The sequence below is a fragment of the Nannospalax galili genome, unplaced genomic scaffold (genome assembly GCF_000622305.1).
Source record: "Nannospalax galili isolate Female #2095 unplaced genomic scaffold, S.galili_v1.0 scaffold2324, whole genome shotgun sequence".
Taxonomy (NCBI): Eukaryota; Metazoa; Chordata; class Mammalia; order Rodentia; family Spalacidae; genus Nannospalax; species Nannospalax galili.
In genome coordinates this window covers 290,785-317,814 of record NW_008351545.1, presented here as the reverse complement: position 1 = coordinate 317,814, position 27,030 = coordinate 290,785, and the positions used below count along the sequence as shown (strand labels likewise).

Below are 27,030 nucleotides of genomic sequence, written 5' to 3'. Positions count from 1 at the left end.
CTCCGACAGCCAGTATGCAGTTCAGGCCCTCAGATGTCTTCCCTTTGCTTGGGTAAAAGGCCACAAGGATCCCATCACTAGAACCATGAGAGCTCTCTAGATCATATTACTTCCTGGGAATCACTCAATGGCTCCTGGCCCCTAAATAACTCCCTATGCTTCACTACCAACAACGTATTCTCATGCATTGGGCTGTTCAACCTGACTGTCCAAGATTATGCCGGCAGTGCCTCTAATCTAAAAGCACTGTTTGACCTGTCTTGGATCATCATTGGATCGTCACTTACCTACTCCTGACAGGCATATAATTATTCTTCTCTTTCTACTTCTTAAATGCCTTGTTCTTCGTTCCTGCAGTCAGAAAAAATTCAATCACTTGGTGTATCAGGCCCTCAGAGCAATACACAAAGATGATTTCAACCCATCCTATGCAGCCCAACAGACTTGGCTTGCACAAATGTATGAGGCCTCCTACAGATAATTCCCCACCTCAACTGATCCCCCGGGATGATACCCCTTGGAGGGCTGGTAGTCAGTGACGGGTAAGCTCCTGTTGGGCTGAATCAACTCAAGCCAGGACATGGACGTGTATGCCCATGCTCCAATGATGGGTAAGTTTCATGCCCGAAGGACAACCTAAGACAGGCACAGTCCATGATCCTGGGGTCATCCCGAGGCAGAGGTGCCTACAGTAGCAGGAGGCCTCCAAAGATGGCATGGACCCAGAGCCCTGGGATTCAGCAAGAATTCACTTCTTGGTCTGCAAATAGCCCGCCAAAAGGAGCCCACGCCTCCGTACCCTGCTTGCGAGCCTAGTGACTGCTGACAGACTGCGTGGGATAGACCAATCAGAAAACGATACGCTGACTAAAGGGACTTGGGGGCGGAGAAAAGGGAAATAGAAGGCCTGCCCCCTCCTGCATTAAATGAGCCTGCAGCACCTCGCCTAGTGCTTGCTTCTGACTCCTGATGTCTGTGTGTTGACTCCACACCTCTTGCCCCCCTGCAATCCCCCTAATCGGCAGGGGACCTGATCCAGGTTAGGGTCTTCACAGCTGGCCTGAGGAGAACCTGCAACACCTGCTTGCTTCTACCCAACTCCGGTGTCTGTGTGTTGACTCCATGCCTCTTGCCCCCCCACAATCTCCCTAATCGGTAGGGGACCCGATTCAGGTCAGAGTTGTCACAGCTGGTCTGAGGAAAGCCCGCAACAGATATACTCATTTTCATTTTTTGAAATGGAGTCTCACTACATAGTGAGATGGCCCTGAATGGCCTGGAACTCACTATGTAGACCAGGCTGGCCTCAAACTCACAGAGATCCACCCACTTCTGTGTTGGGAGCCTCTGTTATGCAAAGTCGAAGCCCCTTCACACCGGACAGCTCATGCAGCTCGGGTTTTATGTGCTGCAGGCTCCTTTCATAGCGGGGTGTCTTCCTGGCATCTTTCCTGTCTCTCCTTTTGAAGTGTCCGCCACAAATGCCATAACATAAACATGGCCTTTGGCTCTAACAGGTACCATGCCTTCCTGTAATTTTTCCTAGCAGACAGCAGTCTGGCAGAAACCCACTTCCATATGTAAATACAATGCCTCACAAAGCATCTAACAGCCAAAGCTTTTACCACTACCCCCATGGTATAAATGCCTTAGTCTTCTCTTAATGGTCAGAGAATTGGGCTGCAGAGAATTGGGAGGCAGAAATTCGGGCTGCAGAGAATTGGGTAGCAGAAAGCTGGGACCCAGAGAGCAGGGTCTCAGAGAATAAAGCTGTAACACAGACTAAGTCCTGAGTCTTGTGTCATTACCGGCGGCCCAATCTCTCCGGGGGGTGCACTTCCTCGTGACTGGCTTATGGACACCCTAGCTTTCGCTGTCTCCATACTCTTCCCTGTGTGGTTCTGTGGCCAGGAACCTCGCATCCTGAGGAATAGTACACGGGTGAAATAGAGACGGGATTTCGGCTGAACAATGCTTCAGTAGCAGAGGAAGCTGTCTGCACCAGAGCAGTCACGGCCAGAGACGCCTGTGGCCAGACCCGCCCACAACTAGCCAGGTGTGGCAGGGGCCCCGAGATCCAGGGGCCCGGAGCACCCCGAGATATCCACACACACCACGCCTGAGGCCCATAGAGACACGGAGAAGCCAACGGGATCAGACCAGCTTTCCTCCAGACGCACGGCGGGGGAGTGCCATCCTGGGGGTGCGCCCAGAGAGTGCACGCACACCTGCAGATCCGCCCTGCCATCCCGAGAGTGCGCGCAGGGACCCCGTGTGCCCAGAGAGAGAGCGCACCCCCCCCCATACTTCTGTCTCTTAGTAGTGTGCCAGCACTCCCTGCCTGATCACTTTTGAAACAAGATTGTTTTTTATTTATGTGTCTCTGTGTGGATATGCCACATGTGTGCAGGTGTCTGCAGAGACCAGAACAGAGGATCAAGATCCTCAGGAGCTGGAGTTGCAGGCAGTTGAAAACCACCCAATATGGGTGCTGGGAATCAAACTCAGGTCCTTTGGGAGAACAGTAAGTGCTCTTAACTGCTGTGCCATCTCTACAGCCATTGCTATCATTTTTAGGTACATATATGTTAAACTTTTTTTATATACTTGTATAGATAAATGAGCTGATATGTTTTCCATAATAATCTTTTCAATTCAGCAAAATCCTACTTTCCTCCATTTGTCAATAATTCAATCTAAAAATCATTAACTAGGGATAAAAGAGAGGGGGAAAGAGATAGCAGTTAGTGTGGAACCCAGGTGGAGTGAGGGGAGTGTCTACTCAGGTGAGAGGTGGGAGCTATGGTAGGAGAACTGATACTGGTCTGTTACTACCCTAGATTCCACAGGCCCCATCTCATACGACCAGCTATGATGCTTATCTTGTCAACTTCAGTGGATTCAGAAAAATCCATGAGATTACTACAACACATATCCTCTAGATCATGGCTATGAGGGCTATGAACAGACTAATGCCTGATGGATGGATATGACAATGGTACTGGGGTGGGGTGAAGGAGGAGGTGGAACCTAGCTGGAGGATGTGGGTCACCAAGGGCATGTCCTTAGGGGCTCTGTCTAGCCCTGGTCCTTTCCTGGTTCCTTTTCTTTGCCTCCTAGTTGCCACCATGTGAAGAGTCCCTGCCTCACTGCTGCCACCATATCTTCCCCACAACAAGGGACTGAAATCCATCTAAAACCATGAGCCAAAATCAACCTTTCCTCTCAAGTGGTGTCTCTCAAGGGTACTGTCACAGTGTCACAAAAGTAGCCATTATGCCAGTGGTATTGGCCACTTCTCTCATAGCTGTGACCAAATACCAGGCAACAAAAAGTGACTTGAGAAGAAGGGTGAGCTGTAGCTCACCACTGGAGTGTACGCGCCATCACCATGAAGAATGGCAGCATGGGTGGCAGGAAGCTATTTGTGCACATCTACATTTTCACAGACCAGGAAGACAAGAAAGATAAATTCTGATATTCATATGGCTTTCTCCTATTTTCCTTTGTATTTGGTCTGGGACCTAAGCCTGTGGATGGCCACCCACAGTGAGTGTGATCCTTTTCCTGTCAGCTAATCCTCTCTGGAAAAATCCATCACAGATGTCCCTTATCAATGCCATCTGTAGCTACCACATGAATATAGCTATAGGTACCCAGATATATAGGACACATGTACTTATGTATGCACTCACAACCCACCTGAGCCAGGAGTATCTTGGAGATGAGACTCTCAAAAATGAACATGTTCAGAACTTGTTAGGTTCCATATATCTATCTTTCCCTACTCTTAAATACTGCTCTTGTTCTTCCTAAACCAGGGAAGCCAAGAAAAAGGAATATCTAAGTCTTGAATATTCCATTATGTGTATCACAACAAGCAGTACAGACCATTTGGAGAGGCTCTTAATAATATTCTGTCTCCTCACCCATCCCATATAGGAAATCATACATTACAAAGAGAATTTCCAAAACAAACAAACAAACAAAAAAAAAAAAACGACTTACCATGAAAATAGTAACAAAAGCCAGTCATTAAAATGCTGAAAATGATGTGTCCATTACAGAAGAAATAATACAGTAATAACAGTAACAACAACAACAACAACAAATTGTTGCTTCCTGCTTACTTCATGCCAAGTTCTATGTGAGATGCTATACCGACAGACAACTTGTTTAGTCCTCAAGAATAGTGGGCCTGGTGCCACATCCCTGGAATCTCAGCACCTGGGAAGTAGAGGTAGGAAGACTAGGAGTTCAAGCTCATCCTTGGCTACATAACAAGTTTGGGGCTAGCCAGGGCTACATAAGAGCCTGTCTCTAACAAAACGATACAAAATAAAGTCCTCAAGGACAGTCTTCCCATTCTCACCCGATGAATCAGGTTATCACTAACCCCATTTACAAAGCAGTAAAGACAGCAAAGAGAGGTCAGTAATTAGACAAAAATAACACATGGGTAAGTTTCAAAATCTTCCAAGTTCTTTTTTAGTCTTCCAAAATGCAAATGTTTTTGCACAGTTTTAACAACCAAACAGACATAATACTGAAATATTTTGTTAACCCTATGAAAAATGTAAACACTATTCCATGTCTGATTCTTTTATTTCATTTTTGTAAATGGTTTTCATTAGTGGCTGTCTCAAATTGAAATAAAGCAAAATATTACATTTATAGATGTTTCATGTGGGAAGATCATTAAATACATCTGTAAACACAGTCTGAAACAATTTAGAAAGAAACTGAATTCCAGCTTGCCTTTGGTGTTCTTGTTAAGCGTTCCTTTTTTTTAAGATTTATTTTTAATTCTGTAGTGTGTGTGTGTGTGTGTGTGTGTGTGTGTGTGTGTCTATGTGTGTCTGTGAGTGGCTATGTGCACATGAGTTCAGTGCCCACAGGTCCCCTGGAGCTGGAGTGAGCTGCAAACAGAACTCAGGTCCTCTACAAGAGTGCTACATGATCTTACCCACTGAGCCATCTCTCTAGTCCCTGTTAGGAATTTCTTAATAAGTACATATTGGGACAAATTGATACTGAGTACCTGCTGTTGTGACCCAGTAAGAAGTATATAGTATCCCCATGTAGAGTCTGGCCAGATTACCCTGAATTTCATCCTGACCCAATCAGAAAAATTCAATTTGTGGGCCTCTTTACGTGGCAGTCACACTGAACTCTTCAAAGTCATGTCAAGTCTTTTTGGACCGCTATAACAAAATACCATAAACTGTATGAATTACAAACAGAAGTTTATTTCTCAGAGTTCTGGAATCTGAGAAGCTACAGGCATATTTCATTCTCAAGTGAAGGCTGGCTTCCTAATTCCTAGTTGGCACATCTAGCTATGTCTTCACGTTGTGGAAAATGCTAGGCAGCTCTCTGGGACTTCTTTCATAAGAGCACTGATTCCACTCCTGAAGAAGGATCCCTCATGTCTTCACTGCCAAACACCCACCTCCTAACATCAACATTGGTCATGAGGGTTCAACATATGAATTTGAGAAAGCAAACATTTAGAACATTTACAGAGAACCTGTTCTAGATTAAAGAAACATATATACACACTCCATGATCCTTAAATGGATTCTGGATTTGGGATTTTGTTTGTTCGAGACATGGTCTCCTTGTAGCCCTGGAACTCGCTATGGGGTGCAGGCTGGCCTCGATCTCACAGAGATCCACCTACCTCTGCCTCCCGAGTGCTGTGCTGGGGTTAAAAATGCGCGCCACCACGCTGGAGGGAATTCTGGATTTAATGATTTCTGTTTAAAGGACAATTAGAACGCTATCCCCTCATTTGGTCTTTATGAGTCGCAGCACCAGACCAGACTGTGCTGAGGAGCTGTAACGTCAGGACGCGGGAGGCAGAGGTGAACGGATCAGGAGTTCACGGCGTGTCCGGCTTCAAAAGACAAGGAGCGGCTCTCCCTCTTCCCTCTCCCATCGAGGTCCACCGCCCAGGCCTTCGCCGGTGCCTAAGCAGAAGCCAAAGGCGCTCCTGACAACGGGCGGAAGCGGAAGCCAAAGGTGCTCGCGGCAACGGGCGGAAGCGGAAGCCACAGCCACGCACGCATGCTCCTCTTCAAGTAACTGCCGAGTGGACGGTTCGAAGCGCCATGGCGCCGGTGTCCGGGTCGCGCCCGTACGAGGACACGGGCTCTCAAAGACGCCGCCGCAGCCCCTCCCGGAGCCCGCCGTGGGCGGCAGCGAGCCGACGCTCTCCCGGCACCGGCGCTTTCCGCCCTCCCCTCTGCGGCCCAGACGGCCTCCGGCCTCAGCGCGACGCCCAGACGGCGCATCCGGCCAGCCGCCCCAGGTCAAGAGAGCGGCCGCCGGGGCTGCGCGCCTCCGCCTCCAGCGGCTACCGCCACCAGCACCACCACGCGGGGTACCGAGGCTGCGGGGAGGACCCGGAGAAGGACGAGGAGAGCTCTGGGCAGCGGAGGCTGAGAGAGCGGGAGCGCATAGGCGAGCTGGGCGCGCCCGAGGTGTGGGGACTGTCGCCCAGGTTCCCCGAGCCCGACTCGGATGAGCACACGCCAGTGGAAGAGGAGCTGAACCAGAAAAGCAGCAGCTCCGAGTTCACCGAGGACAAAAGGACAAAGACCAGTCGTTCAGCAAAGAGAAAAAGAAAGAAACGGCCCTCCAGAAGAAAGCGCAGGAAGTGCTCTGACAGGGGCAGTAGTTCGGATTCTGACACTTACTCTGGCTCCGAGAGCAATAAAAAGAAAGTTAAAAAAGCCAAGAAAGAGAAGAGAAAGAAGCGCAGAGCCAAAGAACTTAAGAGGAAGAAGACTAAGAAGAAATACAGGGACCTACGCTGTGAAGCTTTAGGAAGAGAGTTGCCAGAAGACACGTGGATTGAACAGACAGTGGGTGAAGAGGCCATGGCTGTCATAGGTCCCGAAGCACCTATAATCCATGTCTCTCAAGATGAGAAACCTTTGAATTACGGCCACGCTCTGCTCCCAGGTGAAGGTGCAGCTATGGCCGAGTATGTAAAGGCTGGAAAGCGTATCCCACGGAGAGGTGAAATTGGGCTGACGAGTGAAGAGATTGTCTCATTTGAGTGTTCAGGCTATGTCATGAGTGGTAGCAGGCATCGAAGAATGGAGGCCGTAAGGCTGCGGAAAGAGAACCAGATTTACAGTGCCGATGAGAAAAGAGCACTTGCATCGTTTAACCAAGAAGAGAGGCACAAGAGAGAGAACAGGATCCTAGCCAGTTTTCGAGAAATGGTTTACAGAAAGACAAAAGGAAAAGAAGACAACTAAAAAGTTGTGTGTTGCACAGGACTTTGAACAACAGAAGGCTTTACCAGTGTAATTGGACTTTTACTTTGTTAGTATCCCCTCATGAAAATGCTTCTTGAGATGTTAAAATTTTTTACTTTTTTTTTTTTTCTTTTGGGTCTTTGAGACAGGGTCTCCCTGTAGCCCCAGCTGACCTGGAACTCGCTATGTAGACCAGGCTGGCCTGGAAATTTTTACTTAAAGGCACATGGTTTCATAAATATTGTAGGAGAATAAGTAAAAGGTGACTGTCACTCCAGGATTCACCAACACACACACACAAATAGGCATCTGTATTTTTCCATAGCATGTAAAGGTCATATTTTTGCCAGATAAATGTTAGTGCTATTACATTGAAATGTTTTTTTTTTTTTATCTAGTTGTTACTCTGATCCCCTCTCACCCCCACCCAAGGACTTCATTACAGAAGTCATTTGCCAAGGAGACCAGAAAGAACAATAACTTCAACTTGTATTCTTTGGACTGTAGTTAACAGAGCTGGTTAAACAGAGGATTGACTGTGGAAGCTGAAATACCTGGGAAGCGGGGTTCCTAGTACAACGTTACTAGAACTTAGGCTTTTTCCTTCCATCTTCCTTTTCCATGGGTCATTTCTCTTAGACTGTTTTCAAAAGGTCTGCCAAATCTGAAAGAACATTTATTTTTGAAGAGGTCAGAAATTTTCTTACTTTGCTGCAAAGCCATTTCTTCACAATATGAAAATACACTAGCAAGTACAGCATATTGTAAGATAGGATTTGTTCTTCCATTGCCCATGGGAAGATCATTGTTTTGATTCCAAACCAGGGATGGATGTAAGCAAATTATAATGGTATAGAAGGCTTATAACAATGTTATCCTTGAAATGTGTTAATATTTTTATATGTAATATTGAAATTATTGGTATATCAATAAAGCTTTATAACTACATTTTGCAATAAATGTCATGAATTCTGAACAGCAGAAAAGCTTAATCTGAAAAAGAAAAATATGTATATTGTGTTTATATGCAATCATTATGAAGTTGGGGCATTCTCTCCCAGTAGTTTTGGAGAGTAGTTTCTTCTCCATTGGTGTTACTAAAAGTAGTTGAAAGTTTTTTATCCACCACTAATTTAAGACAGTTATGCTGGAGTAAGCTGTTTCACACTAGATTATTTAGGGTGTCATGTCCAATCTAAAGTAGGTTTTATGTGTTTCTCATACGCTTCACTCAGTTCATCTAGCTCGGAAGTGCTGTTAAGTGTCATCTTTATCTGTGAAGCATCTTCATAACGATATGCTGAGAAGCTATGGCTTTTCTACAAGTGCTTCATTAATTTCATTTGCCTCTCCTTATAGAGGACTATAGAGTTCACTGGTGGCTTTCACACTTTTCAAAGCACCAGTCTCAGCTTTTCATTTTTGTCCCAACTTCAGGCAGACTACAGTAAATACGTCCCAAAGACTGCTGTGCAAAATTGATGATTACCACTGTTTCAATACCTTTTCTGATGTCCATTTACATTTCCCTGAATTTACACACTGCAGTGAGAGAAGAGTGTGTCCTGTATACGGCTCAAGAGTACTTACCCTCAGCCCTCTTCTGACCCCTGCAGCATTGTACTACACGGGTGCACTCACATACATGCAGGCAATACACTCATACACATAAAAATAATAAAATATATTTTTTAAAAAGTACCTGCCCTCAGCTGCCAGGGCCCCAGGTAGGCAGACAGAACCCAGTGGGCAGAGTGTAGGCCACAGAACCTATGTTCCTCACCAGTCACAGGGCCATGTCCAGAGAGCTTCCAAGGGTCACTGCCAGGACAGAATATTCCTGATTTGTTTTTGGTTTTTGTGGGGGGGGGCTGCTATTTAAAGGCCTTTTATTCATGTAAATCACATCAGAGATCATCTCCTGGTAAACTTTTTAAATCCCCAGGTTAGATTAAGACATTTCCTTTGAGTCCTTTGAGACTCTTCTCCAGACTAGGTGGCCTGGGAAATGACCCTTGCCTTGGGCACAACAAAGCTGAAGTGAGTTGTTTGTTTAGCTATAGCTCTGCTCGCAGGAAGAGTGGGAGGCCTCATTAATGGTTACAGGTTGGTTCACCACCTCTAAGACAGCTCTGCAATCTTACTGCGGGTTCCTAGCACAGCCTCTAGGGTTCTTCATCATTGGCACAGATGTCAAGCTATATGTTGAATGACTCTGTTGCAGTTTCCATCAGGAGTGAAGACATTTATGGAAGGTCCCATCAATGCAGATGACAATTACAGAATTGTTCTTGAAAGTATTGCAACCAAAGGTGAAGATATGGGCCGACTCGGCAGGCACAGTAAAGCTAGCCAGGCTCCACTGAGAATCCATGTACTGCCCAATCATAGGCCCCACCTTGCCCAGGCAAGCCAGCACACAATGGCATTTGAGGCAAGTATCCTTCAGAGCAAAGGTATAGACAGTGCCCTTATCACTGGAAGCATGGTGGAAGGAGGAGTTGAGGCTGAAGTTAATGCAGTATAGGATGGCAGAGTCAGTATCTCTGCACAACTCCACCAGTTTTCCCTTGGACTGGGTGTCAAAAAGTTGAATAAGAGTACCCTTCCGGAGGGCTGAGGCGCCTGGCTGGTTCAGGGACACACAGGCCACATCACTGATGTGCTTTGATGGTGAATGGAGCCAATGAAGTCCCAGGCTTTGTTCGTGCCAGGTCCACAGGTTGCAGACTTCCACACTTGTGTCCAAGGAACACAAGTAGTTACTTTTCCAGGCTGGGGCAGAGGTCACACAGCTTGGGGTTGTCCCAAGTGTCAAATTCAAACAGCTTTCGAGGATTGTCAGGGAAGGGGAACAAATAGATGCGGGCCTGCAGTACGTCATGGCGCATGCACACAGCTAACATTTGTTTCCGTGAAGGTGAATTCCTGTACCAGTTTGTCCTTGGAGTCCTTGCCTTCTCCGGCATCATCCCAGATTAGCACTGAGATCTCTGCGAATTTGGGGATGCCACCATTGCCCACCAGGGGCAACAGGTTGGAGCTGTGCAGCATCTCTGCCAGGCCTATGCTGCCCATACCTGCTCCTCGTCCAGATGTCCCTTTTCCATCAGTGGCTCCACATAATAGATGCGTACGCCTGTCTCCATGGCACAGCAAAAGCAACTTTGGTCTTGGTTGAAACGTAGACTCGTCACACCCTGGAGTGGCTGCTGAATCATGGCCCAGGATTGCTTTCTTGGATACAAAATGGACAGCATTTCAAGGAGCAAGGACTCCTGGCCCAGAGGCCTTTCTTGATTCCTGCAATTTCTGTCCCCCAAATTATTTCTTCCTCCCCACTTTTATTTTGTTCTGAGGTAGGGTCTTGCTATGTCTGATTTGGTATTCTTAACAAGATTTCACCCTAACTGGGTTTAGCTTAGGTTTTACATATATGCCTAAAAAATGCTGTTGCTGGAAAAACAGAATAGCTTACTCCAAGGAACTACATGTGTGGTCAGTGTATGGGCTACATATGGAAGAAGTGGATTGCTGAATGAAAATCAGAGTAATGTTGGGCCAGGAAGAGAGACAACCAATGAATAATAGTTTTAAATTTTTATATGGTGTGTGTGTGTGTATGTGTGTGTGTGTGTGTGTATTTTACATGTGCTGAAAATTTGTAAAGAAAAGTTTTGAATATAATCCAAATTACACAAGGTTTATTCACAAATCAGGACAGAAACGTTGAAGATCCAGCGTTGTTTGAGTCTTCCAAAGAGTATTTTAGGGCCACCTAGTATATCAAGAGAAAGAAAAAAAACTTGTGGAGATATAAAGGAAGAAATAGTTTTCATGCCCATGAAGAGAAGGCTAGATCAGGAGGCATTACATGGACTGAAGATGTCGTATCAAAAGACTGGGGAGGACTTTAGAGTGAGCTGCACTTAAAGTTTATAATAAGGCCTTTGTTGTCATTAGGGATATTTGATATTTCACTGAGCCTGACACTTCAGCACCACCCAAATTAACTTATCTCATTTGGAAAAGCTTTCCAAGGCTCAAAACACCAGAAAGTCCCTGTGCTGGATAGCCATAGTGTCAACTTGTCACACCTGGGTTAAGGGAGCCTCAACTGGGGAATTGCCTTCTTTGGGCTGGCCTGTGGCCAAGTCCACGGGCACCTTCTTTGTTGTGATGTGGGAGGGCCCAGCCCACTGTGGGTGGTACCACCCCTAGGCAGGTGGGCCTGCATTGTGTAAGAAAGCAGGCTGAGCAGGGGCCAGGGGAGCAAGCCAGTAACCAGCGTTCCTCCATGGCCTGTGTTCCAGCTCCTGCCTCCAGGTTCCTGCCCTGAGCTCCTACCTTGGGCTCCCGGATGAACTGTGACCTGGGAGATGTAAATAAACCCTTTCCTCCCCAAGTTGGTAGTGGTCATAGTATTTTGTCACAGCAATGAAGAACAAACTAGGACAGTCCCGTGAAGCTGAAGCTAAGGGGTGGGTTCTAGAATCTGGCAGGGCAATGTGACACCCCAGTGGATGACCAGCTTGAGTTTTTCCCAAAGGAAGTTGAAGGAAATCAGTGAAAGCCATGCTTTTACATCTGTATATTTCCATTCTTAGAAACAAGCTATATATACCAGAGTTGGCACTCTTAACAGTACATCTTGGAAATGGTTTGTAACCATACATATAATTTTAAATTTTATTTCATAGTTTCCACTGTATGCAAATGTTACTGAACATGCGAAGTTCTTATGACTTAGTGACAATGGAAATGAACTCAAGTCAGAGAAAGGAAGTTGGGTCTTGAGACAGGAATGAGGAGCAGCCCTGATGGGGAAACTTCAGGCTGGTTCCATAGATCAAAGGAGGACTGTAGAGGGTTTCCAGAAGTGGGTTATGGTCTGCTAGTTTTCATTAGCTATGAGCACCAGTCTTGAAAAGCAAATACTTATTGAGTACAAGGGAAAATATTAAGTGATTTTTGTGTTGTAGGTACTGGGGATAAATCAGTAAGTTTGACCCTCTGTCATCAGAAAACTTTACATTTTACCGGGGTCAAACTCAAAAAAATAATGATTACAAATTGTAGCACACTATGAAAAATAACAAGAGACTGAAGATGTAAGAAATGGACTTTTTAAAATAAAATTGCCAATGAAAATCTAAGAATGTCACACTTTCAGCTCCATGCTTTTAATTTTTAATAGATATTGTAGCAATGTTTTCCAGTAAGATTCGCATGTTTATAGATCAACATCACAGTATTGTACTTTCAAAAAGCTTTTTGTCTTTGTTATTCTGGTAGATGAAAGTGGTTTTTCATTTTTAATCTTATTTTCCTTTCTCAAGTCTTTTTATGTCCATAAATGTCTTCACTCCTGATGGAAACTGCAACAGAGAGGTATTCAACTATACCTTGACGTCTGTGACAATATTACATATCTCTTTTAAGTCAGACTTACTCTTTGGTGGCAACATTAGATGGCAAGTGAGCTGTACATACACTAGAACTATTGTGCTTACTTAGATGTTGCAGTTGCTCAGATGGAAGCTTTTTCCCAAGTGAGAAAGAAAAAGAGAACTGCTAGGCTAGTATTAAGGGATATTTTCAGGCCTTGGGCCAAATGTAACCAAATATCTCAGAAAACCAAGTCAAACCAAGTAACAGAAAACCAAGTAACAGAGAAATATCTGCAATATAGTTGATAAGAAGTTAACGTTTTACTATTTGAAGAGTTTTTATAAGACAAAGTCCAACAATCCCAAAATAAAATGGTCAAAAGTTACAGTGTGAGCACTTCACCAAAAAAAGGATTGCAAAACAGGAATACATTTTTTTAAAAAAAGCACTTTACATGATGGCAAGAACCATGTAGCAGAGGAGGTCAGGTCATACACGGGAAGCAGGAGGCAAAAGGTGAGAAGAGAGGTTGAGGTCCCAATATCTGCTCAAGGGCATGCTCCCAGTGACCTAAGTTTCTTCTATTGGTACCCCAGCTCCTAAATCTTTTAACACATCCTTGTAGCACTATAGGCTAGGAATGAAGCTTTCAAGACAGAAACCTTTGGGGGACAATTAAGATTCGATCCATTGTACATTCCAACAAGGCAGCTAGATTTTTAAAATTTTATTTTATGCGTATAAGTGTTTTGCCTGCATGTATGTAAGTGCATCTGTACATGCAATGCCCACAGAGGCCAGGGGAGGCCATCAGATCCCCTGGAACTGGACTCACGGATGGTTGTTAGCCACCATGTGGATGCTGGGAACTGAACCTGGGCCTCTACAAAAGCAGCTAATGCTCTTAATTGCTGAGCCATCTCTCCAGCCCCTAGCTAGATTTTTATGGAGGTATTTGTAAGATTTCACCATCAAAGGGAAGCTTTGGTTTCAGATGAATTTGTTTTTGATTTATAAAAGAAATATCTCCTAATTCTTATTTTACTCTTTTGGTCAGAAACAAAGACTTGGGGACTGGAGAGAAGACTCAGCATAAGACCACTGGGTACAGAGGACCTGGGTCCAGTTCCCAGCACCCACATGGTGGCTAACAGCCATCTCAAACTCCAGTTCCAGGATATCTGACAGCCTCCTCTTCCTCCATAAGCATTGTACAACATGGGTGCATTTACCTATATGCAGGCAAAACACTCATACACACAAAATTAAACAATTTTTAAAAAGAAATGCAGACTCAGTTTTACTAAATTATAACACGAGTGAAGATCATCCAATTTTGTTAGTCCATTAATATGATGCTTAAAGTTATAGATTTTGGTAGTATATTGAGTTCACGTGTGAGTTTCGTTTTCAATAATTACCAGCCACATACTTTTCTGGGTTTTTAAAGATTTATCTCTATGTGTATATGTGTGTGTTTGTGGGATTTGTTCTGAACTTTTAGACTCTTGCACTTTCGGCAGGATTTGTTTTGATTTATCTTCACTGGTCTCAATTCTGCATTCCTCCAGGACCCACTTGGGCTGGAGAGTTAGCCCGGAACAAACAGGTGGATGAGATAGTCTTCAGGCCTATGAAGACAGTCTTAGTGTTCATGTACAGGATCTGATTTGGAGCATGAGAAACAAAGCTCCCTCCCATCCTTCCCTCCCCTCTTTCCACTTTGCTCAAGCACATGAACAAGATAAATACCTCATTTCTTCTCAACTTAGAAAAATCACCAAATCCAACGACAAAAATAAGGATCAAAGTATTCTGAAAATTAAATGTGAACAACGAACATATTTGAATTGAAAGGTTTAAACTAATGAAATTAAGTCTATTGCTGTGGGACAGAATAATAAAAATCACTGCAACGGATGTAGGTTTCATTTTTTTAAAAAAATCATCAGACTGAGCCTGACTTGGAAATTAATGCAAGCCTTTAATCCCAGTACCTGGGATATGGAGGTGTCATCCTCTGCCTCATGGCCTGGGCTATACGAGATCCTGTAAAACAAATTAGGAGCATGGGTCTGACGGCAAGCCAGTAAGCAGAGTCCACTGATGATTTCTGCTTCCATTTCTGCCCTGACTTTCCTCAGTGATGGCCTGCGACCTGGAAGTCCTCCCCGCGCCCCCCACCCCCTACTCCTACTCTGACTGGCCAGTTGAAAGACATCCGGCACCACCGAGTGAAGCTGTGGTCCTCCTGAGGTCCTAGAGCGGAGCCGGAAGCCACCGGTCCGGGCAAGACACTCTGGTGAGCGGCCCGCCGCGGAGCCGGTGGGACGGCCCGGGTCCTTCCGGGCGGCGCGGAATAGGAGCGGTGGATTCGGTCCGCGCCAGGCTGTGCGAACCGGAAACGGGTGCGCGACTGGAGCTAACCCCTCCCTCCCCGGGCCTGGAGAGGACGAAACGGAGGACAAAGTGAGCGCACACAGCCTTCGGTCTGTTGCTAAGATGGGGTTTCACTCTGCAGCGCAGGCTTAACCTGGGACGCATCATGTAGCTTAGGCTGGCCTGGAACTCGGGAAATTCCTGCCTCAGCATCCGGAGTTTTGGGTTACAGAAGTGAGGCCGTGCGACCGGCTTGTGCTGCTGCTGCTGGTGGTTGTTTTATTTGTTTTGAGACAGGGTTTCGGGTACCCCACATCGGCCTCAAACTCATGTCGTGGGCCTTTGATTTGAACTCCTGATCTTCCTGCCTCCACCTCCAAGTGCTGGACCTCCAGGTTGGAGCTACGACCCCGGCTTCTCCTGCGTATTTAAGTAGGTTCCTCTGTGGGTATATTTGAGTGGACACCGGAGAAAGATGGGTGCGCTATGCGTAGAGGAAACAGGCACTGCAGAGGCCCTCTCGGAGCTTCTTTGTCGTATTAGGGAATAACGGGGACCAGAGCGGTTCCATCGCAGTGAATAACAGCGATGTTTGTACATGATGCCAGAGAGAATAGGTCTGAATGAAGGCAAGTGGGAAAAGCGGATCTTGAGTTGTGTGAGGAGTACGGGCTTGGTGTGAGTTTTTGGAGGGCTATTAAGCAGGAGAAAGACATGATCTGACATATCTTAAAGCGTTTTAGCTAGAAACTCATAATGAGAATAGGTGGGAGGGATGGGATCAAGAATACTTTAAAATTAGGTGCATTCTAATAACTTGCAGGGCCAGTGTGGTGGTTAGTCCCTGAAATCCCAGTACTTGAAATGCCGAGGCAGGAAGATTGCCATGAATGTCTAGATGGTGGGTAGCCATCCTGGGCTACAGAGTGAGACGCTGTTAGAGAAAGAAAAGGGGGAGAGAAGAGAGAGGGGAGGGAGGGAGAGAAGGAAGGAAAGAAAGAAAGAGAGGGGAGGGAGGAAGGAAAGAAGGGAGAGGAAGAAAGGAAATCTTGTGGGAAGTGAAGGCTGTCCTGGGCCAGCATTGTGGCAGTTCTGGCCAGATAGAGCCGACAGTATTTGCTTCCAGATCAGACATAGATAAGCAAGAGAAAAGGCAAAAACAATTCAAAGTTTAAGGGCAATGGATACAAGGATATTGGACAAAAGTTCTGAAGTTCAACTTAAAGACTTGATATAAATTCCTCAACTCTGCGTGTCAAATTTATGTCTGTACACTAAGGCTAAAGAGTATAATTCTTTGTAGGTTTGTGTGGGGATTAAGTGAATTAATAAATGTGAAGCAGGTAGAGCAATGTTGACTTGTTTTGCTATGGAATGAGATGTGACTGCATTAAGAAGAAGCGTTAAGTGGTTTTCCATGGAACAAAAAAGTATTACAAGTTTGAGAAACTAAAGGTAGTTATTAAAGCCTAAGAAAAGCTTTGACCATATTAAATGTTTTAAACTTGATCTTAATGGTAACAATGAGCCATTTATATGGAACAGGTACAGCAGAGATGTACTTCCTTTCATCCTTAGGAAGGTAACTGGTGAGGTGTGGACATAGATTGGTGGTACCAGGAAGACCGTTAAAGTAGTCTGAGTAGAAGACAGTGTATCAAGGATAAGAAGTGGGTAGATTTGAGACATATTTAAACTGTAGAATCAAAACAACCTCATTAATTATCCTCTATTATTTTTTTAAATGCCTATTAAATCTAATCTGTGTTCTCCAAAATGCTCTTTTGTGTAGGTCTGTCCCTTGAGGTCTGTGTCATTTAGAGCTAAGCTCTCTGTGATCTCTTATTCTCTGCACATTGACACCCCTACCCCACCCCCGGGGGCCTTTATGTTTATTGCCATCTCCTGCAAGAAGTTTCTCTGGTTAGAGTTAAAAGATGCACTGATTTGTAAGTATAACAATAAGTCATTAGGAGTCGCTTTAATACTATGTCTGTTTAGCAGAATAATAATAGTTTCTCCCCACAGCCTGTAACATGTCTAGCCACAGATTCTTGACCTTGATAACAGTGCCAGGTATGGACTCCATCTTGTAAAGTGGGCCTTAAATCCAATCAGGAGGTAGTCAGTTATTCATGTAACAGTCATGCCACTGTTGCACCAGTGGGCATATCTTGCCAGGTCAGTCATTGTAGCTGGCAAGGCTGATGACTGCCTTCCTCTTCCAGTAGCATGCATGGCCCTTCTAGCACTATGGAAGCCAGTCAGTAGAGATGAGGCTTTCGAGGTCAGTGCCAGCTTGATTCCTCATTTGTTCTGTGACTCATGTGCCATGTCTCACCCTCAAGTTCCAGCAAGTAACCAAGAACAGTGGTAGTAGCCAGTATTGTTGAGGGTCTGTGGGATCTCCCTGGTCAACAACTCCAAAAGAGGGAGTCCATTCCTGACACTGAGCTTTTTATTTGCTAGCCTATGGTGTCCTGTGGGGCTGTTGAACTTGTTACAACATTTAAACTCTTTATATTGTATATATACAGTTTAAGAAGCTTCTGTAGTAGTAGGTTTCCATTTAGTGTTAATTACCCTCCCCTCACTCCCCCTTCTGCCCTGCCCTCCTGTTCCCCACCCCATTTAACCCTGCCCATCTCATTATTCCTTTCCCCTCTATATCACTGCGTTCTGTCTCCTCTCCCATAAAGCCCCCCACCCCATAGTCCCTTATTAGTTTCCTGACCTCTATGAATTTTCCAGTTGAGGGCTGGAGAGATGGCTCAGTGGTTAAGAGCACTGACTGCTCTTGCAGAGGACCCAGATTCAATTCTCAGCACCCACATGGCGGCTAGAACAGTCCTTAACTCCAGTTCCAGGGGAATCCGAAGCCCTTTTCTGACCTCCACGGCATTGCATGACATGGGTGCACTCACATACGTGCAGGCAATACACTCATAAAATGAAAATAATAAATATTTTTAAAAATAAACATTTATTTTTAAGCAGGAAAATAGGATGATTTGGAAAGAATCAGGGAGGGGGCAGGAGAGAGCAACTTGGGGTGAATTAACCAAAATATGTATATTTATGAAAATGTCATAAACTGGTTGCTATATATAGTTAATATATGCCAATTCTTATAGAATGGAAAAAATTTTTAAATATTTACAAGGATTGGCTCATGGTTATAGCAGCTAGCAAGTCCCAAGAGCTTGAGAGCAAATTAGCAAACCACAGACAAAACAGCAAATTACTCAGCTCGAGTGCAAGACAAAATCCTGTGAACCACAAAAGCTGGTGGTTTAGTTCAAGCCTGAAGGCTGTTAGGGAGGGAATACTCTCTCACCTCGGGAGTCAGCCTTTTTGTTCCTCCCAAATCTTCAACTTACCGGGTGAGGCCCATTACAGTATGGAAGACGATTGTTTTACTCATCCATAGTCTAAGATCTGTTGAATCTTATCCAGAAACAGACACATCCAGAATAATGTTTGACCAAATACCTGGACACCCTGGGACAGATATTTGGTCAGGTGTTGTGACTCAAAACGGTCACCTACAGCTATGTTCTGCAAAGTTCATTACAAAGTCACATTTGAGCCCTGCAGCCTGATACACATCTGTATGCCTAGTACTCTGTAGCAGAGGGAGGAGGAATATGAGTTTGAGGCAGGCATGGGCTACATAATGATTTCCAGGCCAGCTGGGGCTACAGGGAGACCCTGTCTCAAAAGAAAAAAAAATAATAATAATAAAATATTTTTTTTATAAAAAGAAAATGATCTGTAGGTGGTAAGTTTCTTGATGTCACTTGCCTTGCTATTGGTTATGGCTGCGTTTGATCATTTGGTTACATTTGTGACTGCTGGGTACCTTTGTTTCCCTCAGATTAATAAGCAGTATGGTGGGTGAGACTGTGAAAACTTTCTGTTCTTTATTCTTCACACTCAGTGGTTTAGCAATCATTTATGGTCCTCAACTGAATCATGAGTTTGAGAGTATAAAGATAGTGATTTTTTTTTCAAATCTGTTATTCTCTCTCTCTCTGCCTTTCTCTGGTTGTTTATTTTTTTTGAGATAGGGTCTCCCAGTATCTCCACTTGGCCTGGAACTTGCTATGTAGACCAGACTGCCCTTAATCCCACACAGATCCTCCTGTGTCTGCCTCCCAAGTGCATTAAAGGTGTGCCCCACCATGCCCAGCCCCAAATCTATGTTAGCTGGAAACCGATAAGTGAGTTCTCTTGCTTTGTGTACTTGCTAATGGCTGTTTGGGAGAAAAACAATGGATACAAGGAAACTTACAGCCCTAAGATAGGGTCTTTGCTGTTTCTATTCTTACTACAGTATTAATGTTTCTGTGACTGTTTTTAGGAGGATATAGTCAAAAGAAAGTTCTCCAAAATAGAGCAACCTGAAGCAGGGAATGGCAGTAGCCTCAGTGATTGTCCGATGCCATGTTCGCCGGAGTCTGAAGGAAGAGCTTCAGGTAACGAGATGACCACTACTTTCCGGGACTCTGACCTTGGGGCTCTAACAGACTAAAGTTGATCACCTGCCACTCAAGTCCTGTGAGAGAGATGAATCATAGTAAAGTAAGAAAGGAGTTGAAGAAGCAGGAGGACCAGTGACTGAAGCTGTCTTCGGGGCTCAGACAGGATTAAATGGGGACAGGACAAAAGCTGAGGAAGGGCCGTGTGCACTCTTCTCAAGCTGCCTTGGATAGATGTTTGCTTGGTCATTATTTCATGCTGGTTCTGTGAGGTCCTGCTGGCTCCAGGGGGGGCGCAGTGTTGGGCCTGTCCATGGGGGAATTGCACCTGTTTGGCAGGCAGCTGTGAATGCCATGGGGTGATCTGCCTGCAAAACCAGTTGTTCTTAGAGTCTTCAAAATAGACTTAGTCATTGTTTTTAAATTTTTTTTTTTTTTTTACTTTCTGTGTATTAGTGTGTTGCCTGAATGTGTGTAAGTGCACCCAAGTCATGCAATACCCGAGGTGATCAGAAAAAAAAGTGGCGGATCCCCTGGAACTGGAGTTAGGGGTGGTTATTAGCTGCCATGGAGGTGCTGGGGATCAAACTCTGGTCCTTTGCAAGAGCAGTCAGAACTCTTAACCACTGAGCCATCTCTCTAGCCTCAGATTTAGGCATTCTTACCTTAAAAGGGACTAGGGGCCGAGTATCGTGGTGCAGACCTTTAATCACAGCACTGGGGAGGCAGAAACCGGGATCTCTGTCGAGTTTGTCTCAAAAAAGAAAATGGGAGTGGGGGCAACCCTAAAAACGAAGCAATAGCTAAAGAGGCCGGTGAGTGGGGGCTGTGAAACTTTGCCGGCCGGTTCTCAGACAGTACACCACATGATTATATGTGCAGAGCTGAGAAGAAATCTGGACCCAGAGTTAAAGGTAGTAAAGTAGGTCGCTGCAAACCCGGGTAGAATCTTTAACTCCGGTAACAACTACTGTTCTTGGGAACAGGGGTTCAGAGTTCAAGAAAACAGAAAAGGCCTTGGGCAGGAGCCATTGTGCAAACAATTCAGGCAACTGCGCTATGAGGAAAGCGCAGGACCTCGGGAGGTTTTACACCGACTCCGGGAGCTCTGCCGAGCGTGGCTGCAGCCTGAGACCCACAGCAAGGAGCAGATCCTGGAGCTGCTGGTGCTGGAGCAGTTCCTGACCATCCTGCCGGGGGACCTGCGGGCCCAGGTCTGGGAGCATCACCCAGAGAGTGGGGAGGACCTGGTGGGAATCCTGGAAGATTTGCAGCTGGCACGTGGAGAAGCAGCACAACAGAAGGTAAGGGTCCCAGGTGCCCCTTGACAACGAAGCAAGACCAGTGGACAGGAGCGCAGCAGGAGCAGGGAAGCTGCTCCAAGTCTGTGCTCTTTCCAAATTTCTCTTTTTAATATTCAAGCTGTTTTGCTTGTTGTTTTTTCTGAACCACTTACAGTGTGCCTAATTATCTCTTGTCTCTAGCAGCCAGACTGGAGAAAGGAACAGAATCTGCAGGTGGAAGAGACAGTGTGTCACAATGCAGTGCAGGCGCAGCCAGTCCTGCCTGAGTGCGAAGGGGAGCCACCCGAGAAGGAGAGTAAGATCGGTTGCATCTTTCTGCCTTTGGGTTGGGGCAGTCGTCAGTACCTCTGCCTCAGCACCTGTAACATTCAGTGGCTTTTGTCAGGTCCACTGTGGTGTAATTTACACACACAATTCACTCCTTGGTGACTTTCCTAGTCAGTGATTTATATCCAGGCAATACATGTAGTCAGTACCACAGTTGCGATTAAAAGCTCACTCACTCCGCAGGACACAGATGCACAGCACACCAGGAAAGATGGGTCTAAACCCCAGTTGCTCTTGTCACCCAAGGTGAAGAATCCAAGCACGTTTTCTTATTTCCTTCAAATCATTGTAAATGGCAACTCTGTTTTCCCTAATGCCACCTAGTCTAATTTTTGTTTTCTATTTTCTTCGTTGCTGTTTTGTTCCCTATAGTTTTCTGTTCTGGTCTCACAGAATCTCACCACTCTGGTCCCTCCCACCCGCCTTGCTACAGTGTCCTGTACTTCTATTGGCTTTACCTTCAATTCTTTATCATTTAAACACAAACTTATTAATGTTTCCCCCTTGCTTAAAACCCTTTAGTGAACCAGATAATGTTTTTCTATTTTGCCCACATTTGGAAAAATTTGTAATATTAAAAAAAAAAAAAAAAAAAAAAAAAACAGGCCAAGCATGGTGGTGCATGCCTTTAGTCCTAGCACTTGGGAGACAGAGGCAGGCGATTTCTGTGAGTACAAGGCCAGCCTGGTCTCCATAGTGAGCCCAGGCCAGCTGTGGCTACAGGGAGACCCTGTCTCAAAAAGACCAAAAATTAATTAATTAATAATAAAACATTTAAAAATCATCACCTTCAGTGGCTCCCAGTTCCATTAACAGAGGCCTCACCTGGGGTCTGCTCATCTCGCAGGCTGTAGGGCACTCGATGTTCAGTACTGGCAGCCACCCATGCTGGGAAGTCCCCAGCCACAGAAGGGGATGGTGAGTTGTCCTGTGTCCCTCGAACATGAACTTCTGTCATGCCTGTCCCACTCGCTCTGTGACGTTTGTTTCTTCTGGGCTTCCTCTGCCTTGATGCTTCTGTTCTCTGCTCTCCCCGCCCCTGCCTCACACCCTTTGGCCGTCCTCAAGTCAGCATTCCTCACCTGTCCATGCAACGCATTGATCACTAATTAAGTTAGAGTTTTGGGCTTGCTTCGTTTTCTCTTTCCATAGTTAGGGTAGGGCTTTGTTTTGTGTCCTGGGTCTGCTGCAGTTCCTAGCCTTGAGATCTACATACAATTGGCTTTTATTTTATTTTATCCGTATGAGTGTTTTGCCTGCATGTATGTAAGTGCACCATGTGCAAGCAGTGCCCGTGGAGGCCAGAAGAGGACATCAGATCCCCTGGAACTGGAGTTAATGATGGTTGTTAGCTACCATGTGGGTGCTGGGAACTGAACCTGGGTTCTATGCAAGGGCAGTCAGTGCTCTTAACCTCTAAACATCTCTCCAACCCCTGATTGGCTGTTCTTATTTCTAAAGGTATCCTCTACTGTTTTCCCTGTTCAGTTTCTGGTCTGCTTCAAAAGTTCCCTTCTGGGAGACTTCTGAGGAAAGCAGCTGAAGAAGGGAACCTGCCTGCCGAGTCACTGCAGAAAGAAATTCATAGTGTTTGCCTTTTGGTTTTTGAGACAGGGTCTCCGTGTAGCCTCAGCTAGCTGGAACGCCCAGTGTAGACCAGGCTGGCTTCCGTCTCACAGAGATCACCTACCTCTGCTTCCCAAGTGCTCTGATTAAAGGTGTGCACCACCAAGCCTGACTTTGGACAGCTGTCTATCTTAATTATCTTCTGCCTTTACCTTGCTCACACTGGTAACCCACGCTTGCGTATTAGTATACTTTTGAGCCTCCTCTCTTTCTCTGTCCACCTCCCTTTTGACTTTTTCATTCTGACTTTGCATTCCTGTCCATGATCTGGGCCTTAAAGCCTTAATCCATCTACCCATCTCACCCTCTGTCTGTCTATTGAGCACAGGGATTTTTGTCTTCATTTAATTTCACTCATAGGGCTCAGGCTACTTCCTCAACAAACATCTTTCATCTCTGTTGTCTTCTAGGCACTGTGCTAGAGAGAATTAAGACTGTTGTGCATATCTTCTCAATTTCTTGAGAATTAGAGATTGTGGTGGGAGAGGCAGATACATGAACAAATCACTACAACACTGAGGTATAAAAGCTCTGTTGACCCACATAAGAAAGCAATTGCTGTTGTTCAGCATGATCAGGAGAGGCCAAGAGTTATTAGATCTTGTTGCTGTGCCTGGCACCTAGGGAACAACTTAAGGAGGGTGGGCTGTTTTCACCTCATGGGTTCAGAGGTTTCATGATAAGACCATTGCTTTTGGCCTGAGGAGAAGTAGATATTATGGCAGCAAGAGTGAGGCAGAGGCAGATCACCAAGAATGGGAGACAGAGAGAGGGAAGGAGTGAGAACACACCCAGCACAAGCTAGGCCCAAGGGCACACCCCCACTGATGTGTTCCCTCTAAATAGGCCCCACCTCTTATTTTGTACCATCTCCCAATAATTCAAACTCCATCAGTGGATTACTCGGTTGATGAAATTATGGTCCAGTCACTTTTCCCTAGCACACCCTTCCCTACAACACCTGAAACACATGGTCTTCCTGTAGGGGAAACACTTCATATTTAAACAACATGTTTTTGTGAACATGTTATTCTTAAGGTCTTGTGGTCTGTTACTTTCAATTTATTAATGAGAATACCAAGGACTTAACTTTTCTAAGATTAAAATTGACACCATGTCAGCGTATCTTCTTTTCAAAGTACCATCTTTCCTTGGCCCAGTGTTCTTCAGTTGACCTGGTTTTGCCCGTGGGAGGTTTCCAATGTGACAGAATCATGATCGAGAATATCCAGTCATGCCCTTTAAGATAGTTGGTTTCCTGGCTAGCTTCTGTGTGTGTGATGACTATCACATGTAAAATTTAGATCATTTAAAATAAGTCACCTCCTACCACAAGCCCCATCCTTCTCTGAACCAGTCATAGCTAACAGTTTCTTGGGTGTGAAACTGAATATGGTGGCACCTGCCTGGAATCCCAGGATTTAGAAACCCAAGGTACGAGGACTGATGCAAGTTTCAGGTTAGGCCCGTTCTACACAGGGAGGCCCTATCAAAAAGACAAACAACATACAAAAAACCAAACCAGTTTCTTGCAGATCATCCATATGTATTTTATACAATCACAAGCAATCACAAAATTTTTACTTTGCACATATCGCTTAATTTCAATATTTCCTCCTAGTTGCAGTTTCCTTTCCCTAAGCACTAAAAACAAGTAATTAGTGATAAATCTAATGTTTCAGATGAGGAGACAAGGGCCAAGAATGAGAAACTTGTGGCAGGAACAGCCTCTTGTGAAAGGGTGGAATCACCAAGGAAAACATCAGAATCCATCAAGGCCCACTGTGAAGATCCACCCTTGGAAAGGCAGCCTGCCTCACCCAAGGAGAAGCCTGGCGGCAGATGCTCAGAAGCTAAGGAGGGAGTTTCCCACCACTCAGACCTGACTGAACATGAAAGGCCACACACAGGAGAAAAGCTTCGTGAATCTGTGCTGTGTTTTAGCTCTGCTCCTGCCAGACATCAGGAAGCCCTTGCTAGAGAAAAAGGTCATCCCTGCAAGGAATGTGGGAAAGTCTTTCAGAGGAGTTCACACCTCATCCGACATCAGAAAATCCATCTTGGTGAGAAACCTTATGAGTGCAAAGAATGTGGGAAAGTCTTTAGTCAGAATGCAGGCCTTTTGGAGCATCTCAGAATCCATACTGGAGAAAAACCTTACCTATGTATCCATTGTGGAAAGAACTTTAGGCGGAGCTCTCACCTTAATCGACACCAAAGAATTCATAGTCAGGAGGAACCCTGTGAGTGCAAGGAGTGTGGAAAAACCTTCAGTCAGGCCCTACTCCTCACCCATCATCAGAGAATCCACAGTCACTCCAAAAGCCATCGGTGTAATGAGTGTGGGAAAGCCTTCAGTTTGACTTCTGACCTTATTCGACATCACAGGATTCACACGGGAGAAAAACCTTTCAAATGTAAAGTATGCCAGAAAGCCTTCCGTCTAAATTCACACCTTGATCAGCACCTAAGAATCCACAATGAAGAAAAACTCTACCAGTGTAGTGAATGTGGAGAAGCGTTTAGACAAAAGTCAGGTCTCTTTCAGCATCAGAGACATCACCACAAAGGCAAACTAGCTTGATGAGTTCTCTCCTTGTGAGACATTGGAAAGGTACATTGACAGGGAAGGAGTGCTTTAAAATAAGTCATTCTAGCCAAATCTGAGATCAGAATTCTTGGAAGCCACTTGCCTCCATTGCTTCTCTCTCCTTTTCTTACTTGAAGCCATAGTCAGACTACAGTCGCCATAGATAATACTGTGGGATCAAAGTTAAATATGTTCTTCACTACAGAGTTTCTCAAATCAAGTGTCCACAGATTTACACAGAACAAAGGCAGATTGATATGTTTGCAAGTGCTATAGCAATAGGCCCCTATAATATAAAACTAATGAGGGCTGGATAGGTGGCTTAATGGTTACAGTGTTTGCTATGCAAGCTTGAGGACTAGAGTTTGGACCCACCAGCACCCACATAATTGCCAGGTGGGTGTGGCTGCCCAGCTGCAGTCCCATTTCTCAGGAGGCAGAGACAGGATCTCCAGAGCAAATTGGTTAGCCAAACTAGTAATATCAGCAAACTCTAGGTTCAGGTGGGAAACCCTGCCTCAATATATTAGATGGAGAGCAATTGAGAGACTCTTGACATTGAACTCATCCTCCACACATACACATACATTCGTCCACACATGAACACATACACCACACAGACATGGGGGAAAGAGGAGGTGGGGAGGCTGGAGAGATGGCTCAGCATCTGCTGTTCTTACAGAGGACCCAATTTTGGTCCCCAGCACCCACATGACAGGTCACACTGCCTGTAACTCCCGTTCTAGGAGATCTAATGCCCTCTTCTGGTCTCCATGGACTCCTGCATGCATGTGGTGCACATAAACTCACATAGACACCAAACACAGATAATTTTTTTTAATTTTTAAAAAAACTAATGGTGTTTCAAATAAACCATTTTTGAAAGTGTCTAACAGTGTAAGTTAACAGTGACCATTTTCCCCCTGGCTTCATGGTTCCACACCCTGGCTTCATATCTACTTTACCATGGATGGAAGCATGGGCTATCAGTGGATGCATTTTAGAAAGCAAAGATGATCTTTTGCTCCTTAACCATGGACCCTGCTCCCAGGATTGATCAACTCCTGTGATTTTTCATCTCCCACCCTGTTGCAACCACAGTGTCACAGTCTCAAGTTATAAATCAAGCCTTTCCTCCACAAAGTCATTCGAATGACTGTCCTGAATTAATCCAAGCAGTAACTCTTACTTGGCATCTCCCAGTGCTGGTACAATGACCGCTTCAAACATTGTTTAATGAATGTCCAGTGAAAGAAACTGGGCCTTTTCATTTTAATAACAATGATGCAATTTTAAATGTTTTGATTTTGATCATTAAACAATAAAATCAACTTGGAGAGATGTTTGCAGTCTTTATATCATGTTGACTGTCTTAGTAATGATGAACAGTAAGCTTGGAGGATTCTGCTCCAAGCCCATCACCAAAATGGTAAACGTTGCTTACTATTTGGTGATAGCTACATGGGGAATAGTTCTCTGAGAAAAAGCCTTCATGTTATGCTAGCATGGGAAGATGGGTAAGCCCTTGTAGTGATTACAACTTGCAGCAGCTGCATTTAGCTTACAAACAAATGGCAGCTTGGAAAAGTTTGTTTTTCTTGTCCAATAGAAAAGGCTAGTGACAGTCCAAGACTGATAAGGTGGCTCCATCATACGTGTCA

General features: G+C 45.0%; 2 protein-coding genes, 1 long non-coding RNA gene and 1 pseudogene across 9 annotated transcripts; 2 read left to right on the top strand and 2 right to left on the bottom strand.

Annotated features, from left to right (window-relative positions):
- Positions 1–5,748: 5,748 nt before the first annotated feature.
- LOC103746335 (NKAP-like protein) lies at positions 5,749–8,129 on the top strand. The gene has a single exon (XM_008848472.2). It carries the CDS (start codon positions 6,114–6,116, stop codon positions 7,269–7,271), a length of 1,158 nt encoding a protein of 385 aa, XP_008846694.1. The 5' UTR covers positions 5,749–6,113; the 3' UTR covers positions 7,272–8,129.
- A 1,307-nt stretch (positions 8,130–9,436) lies between these two features.
- Positions 9,437–10,495, bottom strand: LOC103746334 (annotated as a pseudogene). Its single transcript, XR_001872814.1, has one exon. The product of XR_001872814.1 is annotated as a WD repeat domain phosphoinositide-interacting protein 4 pseudogene (transcript).
- Positions 10,496–13,955: 3,460 nt separating this feature from the next.
- On the bottom strand, positions 13,956–14,989 carry LOC115066848. Its single transcript, XR_003846294.1, has 4 exons — positions 14,860–14,989; positions 14,660–14,711; positions 14,415–14,477; positions 13,956–14,293 (listed from the first exon to the last, which is right to left on the bottom strand). It is a non-coding gene; the product is annotated as an uncharacterized LOC115066848 (long non-coding RNA).
- Positions 14,979–26,706, top strand: Zscan26 (zinc finger and SCAN domain containing 26). Of its 6 annotated transcripts, none has more exons than XM_017802029.2 (6): positions 14,982–15,473; positions 16,834–16,990; positions 19,405–19,519; positions 20,509–20,826; positions 21,010–21,121; positions 24,462–26,706. In XM_017802029.2, exons 3-6 carry the CDS (start codon positions 19,457–19,459, stop codon positions 25,361–25,363), a joined length of 1,395 nt encoding a protein of 464 aa, XP_017657518.1. In that variant the 5' UTR covers positions 14,982–15,473; positions 16,834–16,990; positions 19,405–19,456; the 3' UTR covers positions 25,364–26,706. The 6 variants fall into 6 exon arrangements, with proteins under 6 accessions (XP_017657516.1, XP_017657518.1, XP_008846687.1 ...); XM_008848465.3 differs by having other exon boundaries at positions 21,007–21,121; XM_029553740.1 differs by having other exon boundaries at positions 14,984–15,131; positions 21,007–21,121.
- The last annotated feature ends 324 nt before the right edge of the window (positions 26,707–27,030 follow it).